We start from the raw sequence: 17,153 nt of genomic DNA, 5'->3' as shown, positions 1-17,153 counted from the left end.
TAAACCATGGATCATAAATGACAATCTTTCACCAAAATGTATAATATAATTCTTTGGTGTGCTTTGAACTCTTCCAGGAAATTAAAAAAAAAAGGGTGATGTCTGAAAATAAATTAATTCAACTGTACAAATAAAAGTGTTCACACACAAGTTATTAACAATGACAAGACTACATCAACCACTCACAGCACACAAAACAAATTTCTACAAACCCTGGGGGGTGTGTCTTCAGGGTCTCTGAGGATAAATTAGTGCTCTTTAGTATATTTGTATGATGTTTCTGATGGGCTACATTTTGCACAGGAGATGTGTTGTACCAACTGAAAATAAATTTGACTAAGAGTTATTGTCCTAGGTTCTTGACCTTCTTTATCCTGGCTTGACAGCTCTGGCAAAGGTCACACATTCATCAGTGTTTGGTGGTAACTATAAACCTTTTAAAAAATTTAATATGTATAGCAACTCCCCCTCTCCCCTCTAATGTAAATCATGTAGTTCACACTGTCATTTTCAAATGGAAGAGTCTAGTGCTCAATGCACAGGTGGAAGAAAATACACAAATTGCAGTTGTCGACCATTAAAAAATAAAGACTTTTTTTAAAAGGTTGATACACAGTAGTATAAAAGAGGGGTTGGCCTATTTTAAAAACAGCTTTCAAAAAAAAATAATAATAATAGGCACAATGCCATGCTTACACCTCTTCAGACCTCACTGTGCATGGTGGCATCCCAAAGTACTTATGGTCGAGAACACTATCTCTTTATTACCCAAGAAGTCTGGACACAGTAAGGAGGCAGCATCTGAGATGTCAAATTTCAGAAAACAAAAAGCAACCAGAAAGGAAAAGGAAAAGCATTTTGGATTTCTTCTGTTTTTTGAAAAGAGAGTTTCACAGTTGTATCTCGCAGCATCTCTTTTGCTCTCCACTTCTGCTTGAACAATCACAGTAGCAAATATGTGGAGATATATTAGGGTTGCTGCACTTTGCTGTTTTTTGTTGTTTTTTTTTTTTTTTTGTTTTTAAATTACATGAGGAAAGAGACTGAAGAAATAATCCCATAGAAAAATATTGTTGTTACGGTAAGACCGGTAATAAAGGCGTGAAAATTAAAATTATAAATAGAAGCTAAACGTTGTTTTTTTTTTTTTACAAAGACTTTTGGACACAGGCACAGTCCAGGCTCTGTTGGCAATGCAGCAAGTGTGTGGATTACAATCAAGAGGCCTTTGCAGAATTAGGGTCCAACAAGGAGGCTCAAAAAGAGCCCTCGTTTATATTTATGGTGTCAAAGGCATAGGAGAGGCACTCTGGGAAATGCAGAGGGCCTGGTTGCTGTATAAAGTTCTGATTTAATGCTCCTTTCTTCCCCCTTTAATATACATACACACATATATATTGCATCGGCAGAATATATATCTCAATATCTCTCCACTTGTTTTCCTTGGTACCATTTGCTCACAGCCTTGTCCCCCTGCAATGTACAAGTCCAGCTTGGTTGTTTTGTATTCGCTTGTTATTACTATTATTATTTATTTTTATACTCTTTTGTTTTTTTCCTTGTGGTGCTAGAGATTGAACCCAGGGCCTCACGCATACCAGGCAAGCGCTCTACTGCTGAGCTACATGCCCAGCCATGTTTGTTTTTTTAAGAGAAAGAAAGGGGGGAAGAAAAGCCCAAATATCTTAATTAAATTAATTAAATGTACAAACACCATAGGGTTTCATACTGAATAAATAGGGCTAATTAGACCCGGTGGCAAGTCTGAGTCACGAGTTTGTCTCAGGCTCAGCATTGTCTCAGGTTAGGATATGGTCCAAGGACTCTCACTTATTTCACTTATTAATAATAGGAAATTCTAATGCATCGTCCGCACAACTTCTGGGTTCCCGTATATTTCCTCGTCTTCAGACTCAGAGGTGGTTCCATTACTGGAAGGTGTGTGGAGGTGGCTGGGGGTCCCACTGGCCTGGCAAACGTACCACTCATTGAGGTTGGTCACCTGAGGGGACAGAGTGCTGGAACGACTCCTGGCTGTGTCCAGCACAGGGGACAAAGGGGCACCCACCGGAGTCCCCACTGATGAATAGCCAAGGGCTCCTGGAGAAGGTGGGGGGGACTTGCAGTGAATCTTCATGTGCTTTCTCAGAGAGCTTGGGTGAGTGTAGGACTTGTCACAACCTCGAATCTTACAGTAGTAGGGCTTGTCGCTGGTGTGGACGTGGGAGTGCTTCTTTCTGTCACTGCTATTGGCAAATTTCCTGTCACAGCCATCAAATTCACATTTGAAAGGTTTTTCTCCTGCAACAAAACACAGGGAAGGTCAACAGTGACTTTCCGGAGACCTCTGACTTGAGAGAAATCTTACAGTAGAACTGGAGGTTCACTGTCCCATTTTCATTAAGAGCAACTCCCAGCAATATTCCTGGCCCTAAATCATATATTCCAGAGTACAAGGGAGACTGGGGAAAGATACTACAAAGACAGGTCTGAGTCCAATGGCCTAGACCTCGATGAAGAACCAGATAGAGGTCAGTCCCTGTAGTTCCAGAAGGCTCTGAGTCAGATCTGAGGCTAGTTCCAAGATGTACAGCTGACATTCACCACACATATATTCCCTCATCCCCCTCAGGGTGTGAACACCCAAAAATACAAGCAGAAGATTTCCCCTGTGAAGATAAACAGTGATGAAATACTTCATGAGTGGGAAGAGTTTGAGAGCCTAAGAAAAGAAAAACAAAACACAGATGGTAAATTAGTAGTAACTTGGGGTACAGTAAAGGAATAGTCATGACATTTGTTTCAGAATTTTCCTAGGATTTCACCAGATGAGAAGCTGCAGCAGGGAAGGGAGAAGAGAGAAACCAGACACTCTCCTAAAAAAGAAAAAAAAAAAAAAACAGAGGCACCTGTGAAACCCACAATCCCACCAGGAGATTTTACAAGGCTGGCTGGGCAGAGTGCAGGCCACTGGCCTCTGCATTCCACCAGCTTCCCACACAACTCCCAGGAACAAGAGGAGACTGGCAGAGCAGAACCTGAGCTGAATTAGCGAAAGACTCAGCCTCTGCGGACCTGCCATTTACCTTGTGCCCAAAGAAAAACTTATTCTGACAGCTCTCTCCATTGCTTAATGATCTTTTGGCCTATCCCATCTTTGAGCTGGTCTACCAGCTCCAGGGCCACAATTCTTTAAGCACAAAGCCACTCATCCAGGAAGCGAACGTGCTTTAGTGAGATAAAAGACAACTAGAGAATTTTCTTTCTTTTTTTTTTTTTTCCTTTTTTTTTTTTTCTCTTCTCATGGTAGGGACTTGCTCTAGCCCAGGCTGATTCAATCTGCAGTCTCAGGGTGGCCTAGAACTCACTGCAACCCTCCTACTACTGCCTCCCAAGTGCTTGGATTAAAGGCAGGTGCCACCATACCCAGCCTTCAGACACACTATGCATGGGTTTTAAAAAGCAACAAGGGAAGATAGCTTGTTGCTGTACAAGTGAGTTATCTCTCTCGTCTTAGCACCTCTGAGCCTGATGTGTGTGTGTTCAAGTCCATAACTGAATGAGTCGTCTCATTCACACTTTTATAATATTTTCCTCTAACACTTAGAGGGTTAAAAAAAAAAATCAGCAGCTACTCTGGTGACACACTAGGTAGAGAATTTTTCCTTGTTTTGGATGCCATATTTTAAGAGAAATTAGAATCAATTTGGTGCATCTAAAGTTCTGTGGTTGATTTTCTTCTCTCCACACTATTATTTCAGTGTAGTCTGTGTTTTGGTTGGTTGGTTTGTTTTTCAAATCTCACGAATGATAAATGCTTCAATGTCACAGTATGCCAGCACAACTTAAGTATTCAAAGGTCTGGAATACTTGACCTGGAAATATTGTTTTTAAAAAAGGAAATGAGTTATTGTTTAAATATACCTCCTACATTAATCTACAAATAGAAGGGAAACAATTCTTAATTATCCTAACCCTTAAAAGTTCTCATGACCTACAACAGAAACAAAGTTAATCCCTTCCTCTCATTATGTCATGATCTGTTATTACACTTAAAATTGACTGTGATACTAAGTTAACATAGCATTCTTTAAAAAAACAATATAGTCTGCCCTTCTTCGATATGGTGGGTTAAGTGACTTTATGTCTTCTACGCAAATGTGCCATGTTGCTGAGAATTCTCACGATTCTGGACAACTTGTTTATCTCAGACTGGGAGAGATGCTTTGAACTTTGCTTGCTCTTCCCCTACACGGGAGGAGCACCAGTAAGACTCAGTTAAGGGAGCTAGGGAGTGGAAGGAAGAGTAGCAAGAAAATGAAGCTGGTCTGATAGATCACCGGAGTCGTTTAGGGGGCCTAAGGGGACCTAACCAGAAAGGCTGAACGACCCCTGTGTTTAAGTTTCAGATAGTGACAGAAGGGTCACGTCAGAATTTATTTGCAGAGTTTTGTAGGGTTGGTTCCTGTCGTAAAGCTCTGTGTGCATATAGCCAGCCCCGGTCTCGCCAGTTCCTTTCAGAGTTGAGGCCAGATACAGGTTATAAATGCAAGCGAGGGCACGTGGGTCAGGAAACAGGCTTTCAGGAGTGGCCTGGGGATTGGTCCTTTGATCAGTGTGTTCGGGGATCCCAGATAACCCCCCCACCACCACCAGGGTAAGACGACATGGCAGCGAGGAAAGGAAGTTGAGATGGTCCACTATTGGGAAACAATGCCCAAAAAGCTCAGAGGCCCAGAGACCGCCTAAGACTAGGCCCGAGCTTGAACCAGCTGCACCAGCATCTTCCTGGGTGTGTGTGTTGTGGGGGTACCACATATGTTTCAACCTGCTGGGCTCACGCCGTGGCCGTGGGGGGGGGGGGGAGGAGGAAATACAGTTATCAGAGCGACGTGGAGCCAGAAAAGAAACCCACCGCGGGTCCCCTGAACCATCTGAACTTTACGCAATGCACACGCCCGCCCACCGCAGGGGTCAGAGGGCAGCCTGACCCGCTGGGACCCTAATGCCACGAGGCAGGTCACTTGTGCTCGGGCTGCCTCCCAAGGCCGTAGAAGGACCATGTTTAGAAGGTCCCTCCCAGTCCCCTTTTATTAGTCTCGTGGGACATTTACGTTTGGATAAGTCATTAGGGCGGACTGATCCCGATCCAGTAGGTTTGTGAGGTGACGGCCATCCGGGCAGGACCAAGTTTCGGGGTGCAACGCCCAAGGCCCAGAAGGACGTGGCTGCGCCTAACGCGTCCCCGGCCCGCTTTGCCCGCATCAGAGACCACGCCCCAGGCCGCCTCTCCGTCCCTAGCGCGCGGATAAATCAATCAAGTGATTACTGAATGTAAACTCCAGTTACTTAAGTGTCCTCCGAGGGGTAATACTGCCTGTCCTATAAATCCCAACCGCGGTCGCGTTCAGCTGCGCTTAGGCCCGACGCCTTTGTAGGTTCAAAGGGATCGGTTGGATGCACGAATCCACAGGGGCCAGGCCTCCGCTACCCTCACCAGGAATATGTAAACACCGAAGGCAGAACGTTAAGGGGGGGTGTAGTAGGGAGAGGGTCCCCACGTCCGATGGTAGAGTAGGCCTCAGGGTCCCCAGGAGGCACCCCTCGTCTTGCAATCTAGCAAGCCAACGTCTCCAGCAGCAAGCACAGTCCTAGGGCGTGTGAGATGTGGAGGAGCCTCGGTACGTGTGTAAATGAGGTGCTGTTGAGTGTGGAAGGCGTGTGGCAGGAAATGCGTGCGCACGAGGGCATGAATGTGTGAACTGGTGTGATACGTACACGTGAGGTGTGTGTGTGTGTGTGTGTGTGTGTGTGTGTGTGGCAGGAGGTCTCCAGGGGCCTAAGGGTTGGGTGCCGGGCCCTGGGGGCACAGGGGACCCCTCTTCTCCAGTGGGGCCACGTGGATCTCCCACTACCCTTCCCCAAACTGCAGCTAATCCCACGCGCCCTTACTAGTGCAAACTTCCCCGAATAGCATCCAGTAATCGCCCGGGGCCTGCCACCGATGGAGTGAGGGGTGCGCCGCCCGGGCGACCCTAGCCTGGGGGGAGGGGCCCTTTCGTCCACCACCAACCCCTCCGTAACCCTCCCCCGACCTCCCGGGGCCGGACGGGTAGGGGTGGGGGGGGTTGGGCTGCCGACCGTCCTGGGCGCGCCTTCCTGCTGCTGCTCCTGCTGCTGCTGCTGCTCCCGGGCTGCGGCGGCGGCGGCGGCGGCTGGAGCGCAGAGCGGGTCCCGGCCGAGGGGCTGCGGGCGCGCTGGAGACTCCGCCGAGTGGGAAGCCGGCGCGGAGCCTGTGTGCTATCGAATTACTTATTCATAGAAAGAGAGAGAGAAAAAAAAAAAAGAGGGGCGGGGATGGGGGGGAGAGAAGAAAAAAAAAAACAAAACAAAACAAGAAGTCACATGTCCGGGTTATACGTATGCGCGGAGCAGCAGCAGAAGGGACGCACTAAGGCGAGCAGGAGAAGCGGCGGCGGCGGCGCAGGCGGCGGCTGCGGCCGGGAACTGACACCCACCTGTATGAGTGCGCTTGTGGATCTTGAGGTTCTCGGAGCGCGCGAAGACCTTGCCGCAGCCCGGGAAAGGGCACGGGAAGGGCTTCTCGCCGGTGTGCACGCGGATGTGGTTGATGAGCTTGTATTTGGCCTTGAAGGGCTTGCCCTCGCGCGGACAGTCCTCCCAGAAGCAGACGTGGCTGCTCTGCTCGGGGCCGCCCACGTGCTCCACGGTGACGTGGTTCACCAACTCGTGCATGGTGCCGAAAGTTTTGGAACAGGGCTTGGCGCCGCCGGCCGGGGGCGGTGGCGGAGGTGGTGGCCCGGCGAGCTCGTCGGGGTCGATCCATTTGCAGATGAGCTCCTGCTTGATTGGCTGCCGCATGTAGCGCAGGAAGGCCCCGGCCGCGCCCGGGAGGTGGGGGTGGTGCTGGTGTGGGTGCTGCGCGGGCGCCACCGCCGCCGCCGACGACGGTGGTGGCGGTGGTGGTGGCGGCGGCGGCGGCGCCGGGGGCGGCGCGTGATGCTGCAGGTGGGGCCCGGGTCCCGCCGCCGCCGCCGCTGCTGCAGCCGCCGCGGCCAGGTTCAGGTTTAAGTTCACGGCTCCGTAGCCGTGCAGGGCCGCGGCTGCGGCGGCCGCCACCGCCCCGTAGTGCGCGTCGCCCGAGCGCGGAGCGAAGGGTGGCTCGGCGCGACCGTACAGTTCGGCCGCCGCGGCCGCTGCCGCCGCCGCCGCCAAGCCCAGGCGCATCTGGCCGTTGAGCGGGTGCGGGTGACCGCCAGGAGTCCCCGGAGAGTCGTGCAGCGTGGGGAAGAGCGCAGGGCCACCGCCGCCGTCCGGGCCCGCGTAGGTGCCGCTGGCCGAGATGAACATCCCGGCCGGATGGGGAGGCGGGGCGGGGTGCTGGGGGGAGCCGGTGCCTGACCGTTGCTCCCCTCCGAGCGGGGCCCCGTGCATGGCCGCCGCGGGGGCCGTGGCGGAAAGGTCCCTCCGGAGGACGAAGTCCCTGCTGTGGCCTTTGCCGCTGCTGCCGCCGCCGCCACTGTTGGAGGTGGTGTAGCCCGAGAGGGCAGGAGGAGGAGGAGGAGGGGGCGGGGGAGGGGGCGAAGGGGAGGGAGGAAGAGGAGGGGCTGGGGGCGGGGGCGCGGGGACCTGCGCGCCACCGCTGCCCCCGCCGCCGCTACCACCACCGGGGTAGGTGCGGGCGACCGAGGCGGCGGGGCGGGTGGCAGCCGCCGGAGCCTCTGGTTGCAGCGGGAACGCTTGGGAGGGAGGACCGATTCCCAGCGTGCTCGCCTGGGCCATGTGCTCGGCTGCGAGCGCGGTGACGACCACGCTGGGGTCAGCGCCCAGGTCCCGCGGGTGGAGGTGCGCGGTGGCGGCGCGGAGTTGGGAGTGGGCGGGCGGGCTGGCCAGCACCGGGAAGCCTGTCATAGTCTGAAGCGGTTGGGCCTGAGCCGTTGCCAAATCCGCTAATCTCAGCGCTGGCGTGTCCCTCTTGTTCAAAGGGAGTTCCATCGTAACTACACAATCGGACCCATAGACCCTCACCGAGGGGACTTTTTTCCTTCTGCCCGCCTTCAGAAACATGTATATATTAAGCGCTCTTTAACTTCTTTTGTCCTGGTCTCCTAACTCCGCTTATTCCTGTCCCCCCACTCTGTCCTCCAGCGATTGGCAGAGTGAGCACCACATTGGAGCGGCGCAGTGGGACCCGAGATTTTTGGAAATGGCACGGGTGGGATTGGAGGGAGCCGAGTGATTGGCAGCAGCCTCGGCTGCCCGATTGGCTCCCGTTCAGGCCCTGGGCGCAGCGGGGAACCGCCCCCGCGCTCTCGACCGCCTGCGCTTTCGCTCGGCGCCCCCTCCTCCCCCGCAGCTCGGCGTCTCCGCCTCACCGGGGATGCCCAAGTTGCACTTGCACAAAGTTTGCGCCCGGCCTGCGCGCGCACCGCCCCGCGCTCGGGGTGGACGCGCCTCCCGGCTTGGAGCACCCGCCAGCACGCCGTCCGAATGTGTCGGATGACCAGGGGGTAGGGACCCCCTCTCCTCCACAGGGAAAGGGCGGGGAAAGAAACCCAATCTCTAAACCCTCCCCTTTACAGACTGCTGCACCCAAACAAGTTCTTCGAAAGACCCCTGGGCCGCTCTGTGAGCGAAGAAGATAGATGAGCTTCGGTATCATCATACCTGTGGTTGGTGACGCCCGAAACTTCTCCTGTGGACACCCAGTCTGCCCCAGCGTCCGCGTGGAGTGCAGACGGGAGCCGAAATGAGGAAGGTTATTAAAGTGCACTGGTTGCGAAACAACTTGAGTGATTTGGTTCTCCAAACACCAGGTTAAGTCAAAATAAAGCTTTCCCCCAAGGAACCGTCTTACTTCAATTTTTTTTTTTTTTAAGCTCATGGAGTGCCTTTCAACATGGTTCAAAGGAGTTGGCTGCAAACGTAATCTCGTTGCCCATCGGTTCTAGATCTGCCACTTCCAATTAGATGTGCGGGAATGGGAGGGGGGACCGAGGGGCGGACGGAAACTTGGGCAGCGAGGGTAACTTTCGCCTTTTGGCGATACAGTGGCAGGGCAGGCCAAAAGGCATCTCTCCAGAGAAAAACCGCTAAATAAACGATGCCCGCCCGTTAGGTAGAATGGTCCTTTCCTGCTTCAAACCTGGGCCGGCCCACACATGTGCCTCAGTTTCTTTGAAAAGGCCACAAACTAGAATAGATCCAATAAAATATTTTAAAATCAAGAACTGTCTTGCTTATTTATTTATTTATTTATTAATAATCTTTCATGTTCTTAAACCAAGATGTCTTTACTGGAAACTATAAAAACTGGGATTCTTGAGGATATTTTAAAAAATGAACACTAGCTCTTTTTTATTCATTTGCTACCAAGCTAGTTTGTAAAAATAGAAATAGGCCCTTTCGTCACTTGGTGGAGGAAGCAGAGAAATATGAGATTCCCCAAATGGGAGTTTCCGTGCCCAAAGGGGTCGCTTCAGTTTTTAAAGATATTTTTACATTTTGTAAATTACCAAAAGGCTCAAGCTATGGGTTTTTTTTTTTTAATTATTTTGCTCCCTTCCATAAAATTATCTGGAAAATACTTAGTAATACTCAGTAGAATGTGATTTTCCTCCTTCTGGGAGATGTTTGAACCCATATTCCAGCTTAATTCGTTTGCAGTTCAAATGAAAAATTGACCCCCCCCATAAAAAATCATCAGGTAATAGTCCCAGGAAGAACTAAATATCTTTAAAAGAGTTAATTTGCTAGCGCCCTTGACATTGGTGTGAACCCTTCTTCAAGAGGAACTCCTCTGTGGACCTTGGGAATGTCATTTCTCAGAAAACTGACAAGCAAACAAAGACAATAATGCCATCAAATTTCAAATGGCCTTTTCTTTCAGCTTAACTTCAAGTATAAGAAAAAATATAAAAGGCATGAGTGAGAACACGGGGAGGAAAGTTATAACCAACAGTGATAAAATCCGCATTTGTATTCGGAGATTGTTAATTCTTCCACAATTTTGTTTCAAAGACTTTATAAAAACATCTCAAATCCATCATAAAATTTAAAAAAGTCTATGGAGAACTCTGCTATCTATGAGTGCCATAGGAAGGGAATATTACAGGAGTTATCACCACTTTGTTTGTCTTTGTTTCCTCTCAAAACATTTCAAATAAATTTCTTTTATTTGATTTCCTTGGCAGTGGTTGTCCATTCTTGCAGTAATGGCAGCTTTGAGTTCAATCCTGCAGGTTATAAGCAAAAACAAGACAAAAAAAAAAAAAACAGTGATTAAAGAAGAAAATAAATATAACCTAGCCTATAATATAGACTGTTGAGTATTTTTTATTGTGCAATAAAGTGGGTACCTCTACCCCCTTCAAAATAGCTTTTCATCAAAATTATAACTGCTTTGTTTTATTGAATTGCTGAAATTTAATGGTTTAATGGGTGGAGGCATGAAGGAAAGGCTATAAAAATGTGAATAAAGCTGGTGCAGAGCCGTGCTGAATCTGGAGCCCGCCTCCTTGTACAACTCTTGTTAAACACAGCGTGATATGTATCTGTCATCGATTTAATATGTCTTAATTCAAATATAGCTCCCTGATCAATTTCTTTTTATGGAAGCCTTAAAAAAAGAGAGAGAGAGTTTCTTAGGAAATAGCAGAGATTTGGGTGGTGACTGCAAAGAAGGATATTTACAAAGTGTGTTTAATGAATATTTGCAAATTTATGACCAAACCCAGACCCTAAAAAGATAATTGACTCAGGTAAATCGACTTGAGATGCTAATTCTAAAGAGAAAGGACTAGGAGCAAAATTTCAATCAACACCAATAAGGCGCCAATAAACCTCCTGCCAATTAAAGCCGAGAATAGGCCTAGCTAAGATGGTCATCAAGAAGGCTGCCGGTGGATTTCCGGGACTGCTTCTCTTTATAAAAGAGCTTTTTATTTTGTAGACGCGCTTTTTGTTATTGTGATGACCCGCCTGACCCCAGGTGCGCTGTTTCTTTTTCAAGCTATTTGGGAGCCAAACCAAACCCCTCTTAAATCCCAACTTTTCTAAGGACCCAATGACTGTGTCGCACTTCCTAAATAAACACCAACAATTTCCAGTTGGGTGTGTGTGTGGGGGGGGGTACTAGTTTCAAAAACTAGTCTCTTTCTCTAATCCCTCATCAAATATTTCGGATGTTGAAGCTATTCATCTTGGCCAATCCCCCAAACCTCTTGCCCTTGTGGGCAGTTAGTTTGGGGTACAGACTTCCGTGTGTGGAGGCAAACTATGCACCAAGCCTGGGTAATGCCCTATTTCAGGAGTCAGCAGAGACTCTGGGTACTGTAGACTTCCAGATCGTATACAGTGGTCCTCACGAACGCCCCCCCCCCCCCAAACCTTTTTCCAGGCCCCAAACAAAGGCGCGCGGGGAGGCTGGAGAGGTTGCGAATGCAGTCCACTCCAGCGGGCCGGTACCGGGCAGCCTAGCTCCCTAGAGGCCACGGAACCGGGTGTGTGGGGACGCTGTCGCGGATGCAGCTCATCTTCGCGCCGCCGGGAGGGTTTCGTCTCCCCAATCCCGGGTACCATCCGATCCTCCCTGAACACCGCCAAGTTTCCGACCGTGGGTGTGGGCAATTAATAAACTCTAACGGAAGTGAATTGGACATTTCCTGGCTTCTGAGCCTTTGTTTGATCGTTGCTGCAGACGGGGCGGGGGGGGGACGACACTTGGGGATGGGGGGTTCTTGGAGATGTTGGGGCGGACGAAAACGGAGCTGGGGCGGGTGTGGGGGGGGGTGACCCACCGGGATGCCTGCCTTTTTATTGCCTCTGCAATGCCTTTACAGAGCTCTGGTCCTGCGTGGATTCCGAGAAGTGTCCTCCTTGTAGAAAGGCTGGATGCCCGGCGGGCTTGCAGTCTAGTGCCGTTGGCCCAAGCAAAGGGGGCACATAGAACTCACGGAGGAGGATCTTTGAAGCTCGGACCCCAGGGCCACCCAATGCACGACGCGGGGCAGGGGTGGAGATTACTAACGGACACGGAAGGAAGTTGAAAGTCCCCTCAGACCTCTCTGCAAGCCTGAACCAGAAGGTTCAAGGGGTCAGGGGGTCGACAGACCTGCACTTCTGTGGAGTTTGTCAGAGTCAGAAATGATGAGGACCTGTGGGCTCAAGAGATTCCCCCAAATCTGCTTTACCAGGCGTCTATGCAGCAAGGTCTGGGAGCTGACACTTTACAGGGCCCCTCCCGCCCTTTCCTTCCCTGGCAGGGCCCAGATTCCCCCCACGCTCAGGCCCTCAGATCTGTCTAGTGTATGGAGCCCGCGACTGGCACGGAGGCCTAGGTGCTTGGAACCTCCCTGAAATTTGCAGCCTTCTAAGTGCCTCTGGGAGGAATGCCTTCCTTTCTGCCTCCTGAGCTTCGCTGGAACCTTCAGCCTCCACGGATATATGTGGGACTAAGAGTATCCAAAAATGTTATTTCATGGGAAGTTTTATTATCCCTGTCACACAGGCATGGACATACTGAGGATAAAAAGGCAAAAGTCACCATTATGAAGCTGGATTGGGGGGTGGCTTTTTTGTTTTTTGGATAGTCAAGAATTGGGCCTGTTTTATATCCCACTTGATCTTTGGTGTTAAAATCTGTTGAGAAATTATCATTCCATTGCTCTCTACTACTAAAGATTAAGCTTTGTAAATTCTGCCTGTGGCCAAATATTTCCATTTATTTGGTTCTAAATCTTTTTTTTTTTTTTCCATGGGAAAGCCCACCTACAGACTCAGATTGTGTCTTTTCTCCACCTTATTTTAAATATTTTATTTTTATTTGTTTATTTGCCAGAGAAAGAGGGAGAGAGGAAGAGAGAGAGAATGGGCGCGACAGGGCCTCCTGCCACTGCAAACGAACTCAAAGTGTGTCTGTCCCTTGTGCATCTAGCTAATGTGGGCCCTGGGGAACCGAACATAGGTCTTTTGGCTTTGCAGGCAAATGCCTTAACTGCTAAGCCATCCCTCTAGCCCTGAATCTTTCTCTTCTTTTCTTTTCTTTTCTTTTCTTTTCTTTTCTTTTCTTCTCTTCTCTTTTCTTTTCCTTTCCTTTCCCTCTCTTTCTTTCTTTCTTTCTTTCTTTCTTTCTTTCTTTCTTTCTTTCGTTTTTACTCCAGAGGTAAAGGTTGTTGGAAAAAGACCTTTGACCTACATTGGACTTTTAGGATTGGTAGTTTCTCGATAAACACATCGCTGTGTTCTAAAATACACTCACAGATTGTCCAGGTCAGAACCACAAAACTCCCTTACACAGTCAAAGTTCACATAACCATCTAATATTTATTAATTTTAAAAATATTTTGGGGCTGAAGAGATAGGTTAGTGGTTAATGTGCTTGCCTGCAAAGCTAAAGGATTGCAGGTTCAATTCCCCAGGAGCCACATAAACCAAATGCACAAGGCGGTACATGTGTCTGGAGTTTGTTTGCAGTAGCTGATGTCCCTGGAATGCCCATTATCTCTCTCCCTCCATCTCTCCCTCTCAAATAAATAAATATATTTATTTTTTATTATTTATTAGAGGGAAAGAGACAGCTAGAGAGAGAAAATTGGTATGCCAGGGATTCCAGCCACTGAACAAACTCCAGATGTATATGCCACCTTGTGCATCTGACTTTCATGGGCCCTGGAGAATTGAACCTGGGTCCTTTGGCTCTGCAGGCAAGCGCCTTAGCTACTGAGCCATCTCTGCAGCCCTAGTGGTTATTTTTTTATTTTTTTTGGCCCCCACAATTCACTTAACCTTTTCAGGCCTTATCCCTCAAGGTGTCTTGGGAGGAAGATAAAGAAGGAGGAGCATGCTGGGTGTGCTGGCACATGCCTTTAATCCCAGCACTCAGAAGACAGAGGTAGGAGGATCGCCATGAGTTCAAGGCCACCCTGAGACTTCATAGTGAGTTCCAGGAGAGCCTGAGCTAGAGTGAAATGCTACCTGGAGAGGAAAAAAAAAAAAAAAAAAAAAAAAAGGAGGAGCAAGAAGCATTTTAGTTTTTTTTTGTTTTTTTTTTTAATCTCAAATTTTGGAGTAGTTCCCCCTACACTCAATGCCCCTTTCAATATCTTTACTTCAATATTTGAAGAAGCTGTTGAGATAAATCAAATAGTGACACGTTGATGGATTTACTTGTATAAGCATATGGTTGGCATATGGCATTGTTATTTATGAATGACAGCATAAATTGTATTACAAAGTCTATTGCAAATCATACTGCAGTTTATTGGAAGGCTGCTCGCCTGTCATCAGCATTCAACCTCCCTGGATGTGGTTTGCCTGGGAGCCCAAAGGATATAAACCGGTCCTAAGAATAATGAAACATTCATGGAAGCTTATGACTCCCGGTTTTTTTGGTTTGTTTTTGTATGGTTTTACAGCAGTGGAAAACACCCCTATCATGAAAGAGGAGATGAAGTATGGACAATTAGTCCTCTTCCTTTACACGCGAGCGCACACACACACACACACACACACACACACACCAATGGAGGGGCAAGGGTGGCTTCTGGCCCCTCCCTAATAAATACAAAGCATTTGCATCCCTGTCACTAAAGTGCTGATGAGCACATATTTTATATTGAGGGTGTTTTGGGGGGAGAGACTGGATTTTTGGTTTTTCAAGGTAAGGTCTTACTTTAGTTCAGGGTGACCTGGAATTTACTATATAGTCTCAGGCTGGCCTTGAACTCATAGCGATCGTCCTACCTTGGCCTCCCAAGGTGTGTGCCACTACACCCAGCTGGAGTGTTTTGTTTTGTTTTTATAGCCCAAAACTGTAAGTTGAAAAGATGAAAAGAACTTTTTGAAACAATGGACAGGACTTCATCTTATGACATCTTCACTCTTGGCCCCCTCCCTCCCTCCTCTTAAAAATGGTATTGAAAAGTTACAACATTGCCCGAAGATTTTTTTTTTTTTCCAAAATGTCCCCTATTTTTACTGTATGCCTTTCTAAAGCCCTGGCAAAGAACTTTTGTTCTAGGTGGGTTTTACAGGATGGGGGGCTGGGAGGCTCCTCAGCACACATGTGGGGTTTTCATGGGTCAAAGATCACTCATCCCAGGAGGGCCGGAGAAAGCTGAATCAAAGGTGTCCTTCAACTTAATATCCAATCCTGCTGATGATCTGGTTGAATTCGAGTCTATGATGCAGATGATGATGGTGCTAGACTCCTGTAAATACCCTTTTATTTGTCCTCCAGGATATAGAGTGTATTTTTCATTTGTTTCTCCCATCTCTTCTTCCAGCCCCTTTCCCCATTGTCACTCCTTTCTTTAAGGCGAAAGTTAAGAGATTTGAATGTTATTTTGACCAAGTGCTTTTGGTTTCCTGGTTGCCAATAAGTTTTGTTTGCTTGGGTGTCACATCCCCCCAACCCCCGCCCCAGCTCTGGTCCAGCAATGTATACCTGTGTGTGTGAGACAACATGGTGAATGTGTATCTACTGTATTTATGTGAACATGAATACAAAATAACTCAGTCGACACCATCCAGAGGCCCACAAGGCAAAAGGAGTTGCTCAGTTGTTGAGTGCTAAAATGTTTGGTAGAAATTCTTTTTCCTTATTTAAAGGCACCACGGATTCTCCTCTGGGACCCTTGGTTCTCTCAGCCTGTAGGCAAATGAACCTTCTCCCTGTCCCCAAGGGCCTAGGTGCTCCTCACACAGGCTGAAGTTTTTCTGTGAGAACAAATTTGGGAAATTTACAATGAGACAGTTGTGGGTTAGGTGGACTTGCCCTTCCAGGAACCTGTTGAAAAACTGAATTCACACACACTGCTTACAACGAAGAAGTTCGGCTATCCACCCTCTCCCATACCCCCACACCCCCTCAGCCAAGGAACCTTAGTCTACTTTGGACCGAATAACTCTGAGAGCCTTTCCATTTTTTCTTCCTTGTTCCCTTGCTCTGACTCTTCCCTCTCCTTCCTTTAAAAAAAAAAAAAAATACTGTCAAGAAGGAAAGGTTTTTTTTTTTTTTTTTTTTTTTTTTTTTTTTGCCGTTTGCAGAGAAATAAAGCACTTCTGAGAGGGGCCGGAGACGTGACTTTGAACTTGGCTCAGCTCCTCTGTGTCCTGCAGAGAGAGGAGAAGTGGAGCGGGGGAAAGGAGAGCCGGGAGGACCCAGCCCGCAGGCTCTCCGGCGGGAATTAAGGCGTCTGCACCGCGGCCTGGCCGCGCTCGGCCCTTGGAATCCAGCGTGAGCGAGCGCCCAGCCGCGCCGTCCTGAAACGCGGGCGCAGCAAAGAAGGAATCAAAGCGAAAGGAAAGAATGGGTAAAAAGGAGAGGGAGGGAGGAGCGGGGAGGGCTGAGAAAGTGGGAAAGCGAGGCAATACTTGGAAGTCCGATGGCTTGAGAGAAGAAAAGGAAGTGAGATCTTTGGATGTGTACGACTGTTATTCTCACAACCAATCGCTAGGTAAATATTTTGGGGGGGAGAGAAGTATTTTTGGAGCAAGCAATTTTACCAAGTGTTCTCCCTTTCAGGCCTCCATCATTACATCGATGAATAAAGTAAACATATGCCAGAGACTGTGAACTGGGCAGTTTTTTTTTTTTTTTAATGGATTGAGCTTATCTGGAATCTCTCTCTCTCTCTCTTCTCTCATTCCCTCCCTTCCTCCTCTCCCTCCCTCCCTCTAGTCCAGGAGACCATTTTGACATGTGCCCTGGACTCCTTTTAGACTAGACATAGGAGTGTGAAAAGAGGAATATTCTCTCACGTTTTTAGAGATACCACAGAGAAGGCCTTTTTCTCTCCACCCCACCCCCGTGGCAAGGAAGGTGGGACACCGGAGGACAGGCCCCGGGGCCACTTAGGGAAGGGGGTTCGGCGAGCCCCGACACCGAGCTGGGCCCTCTTCCACTGGCAGAGGCTGCCCGAGTGGGCGCGCCAGAGCCCGAATTCTGCCAGCCACGGTGAGCGGCAGGCACTCTTCCCGCGTTTTTGTTCATTTCATCTCAACATATAAATTGCCACGTGCATGATTATTCTCTTGCTAGAATTTTATTATGTCAGCTCCCAGAGATTTGTCAATACAAGCGATTCTCAAGCCAAGCCTAGACGGGGAACGACCTTGGCTCGAGGCTGTCC

The 17,153-nt window shown here is 48.7% G+C and overlaps 1 protein-coding gene and 1 long non-coding RNA gene across 2 annotated transcripts; one reads left to right on the top strand and one right to left on the bottom strand.

The window, feature by feature from the left end:
• Nucleotides 1-1,152: 1,152 nt before the first annotated feature.
• On the bottom strand, nt 1,153-8,161 carry Zic5 (Zic family member 5). Its single transcript, XM_045145974.1, has 2 exons — nt 6,519-8,161; nt 1,153-2,301 (listed from the first exon to the last, which is right to left on the bottom strand). Exons 1-2 carry the CDS (start codon nt 8,086-8,088, stop codon nt 1,859-1,861), a joined length of 2,013 nt encoding a protein of 670 aa, XP_045001909.1. The 5' UTR covers nt 8,089-8,161; the 3' UTR covers nt 1,153-1,858.
• On the top strand, nt 7,262-8,869 carry LOC123459397. Its single transcript, XR_006636289.1, has 2 exons — nt 7,262-7,344; nt 8,604-8,869. It is a non-coding gene; the product is annotated as an uncharacterized LOC123459397 (long non-coding RNA).
• The last annotated feature ends 8,284 nt before the right edge of the window (nt 8,870-17,153 follow it).

The sequence above is a fragment of the Jaculus jaculus genome, chromosome 3 (genome assembly GCF_020740685.1).
Source record: "Jaculus jaculus isolate mJacJac1 chromosome 3, mJacJac1.mat.Y.cur, whole genome shotgun sequence".
NCBI lineage: Eukaryota > Metazoa > Chordata > Mammalia > Rodentia > Dipodidae > Jaculus > Jaculus jaculus.
The sequence above is the reverse complement of the archived record's forward strand: the minus strand, read 5'-3'. Positions and strand labels throughout refer to the sequence as shown.

Excerpts from the sequence above, each read along its gene's own strand:
- Zic5 (XM_045145974.1), bottom strand. The coding sequence starts at position 8,088 with ATGTTTCTGAAGGCGGGCAGAAGGAAAAAAGTCCCCTCGGTGAGGGTC. Across the intron at positions 2,302-6,518 it reads CCACAAGCGCACTCATACAG|GAGAAAAACCTTTCAAATGT; the intron begins GTGGGTGTCAGT and ends GTTTTGTTGCAG.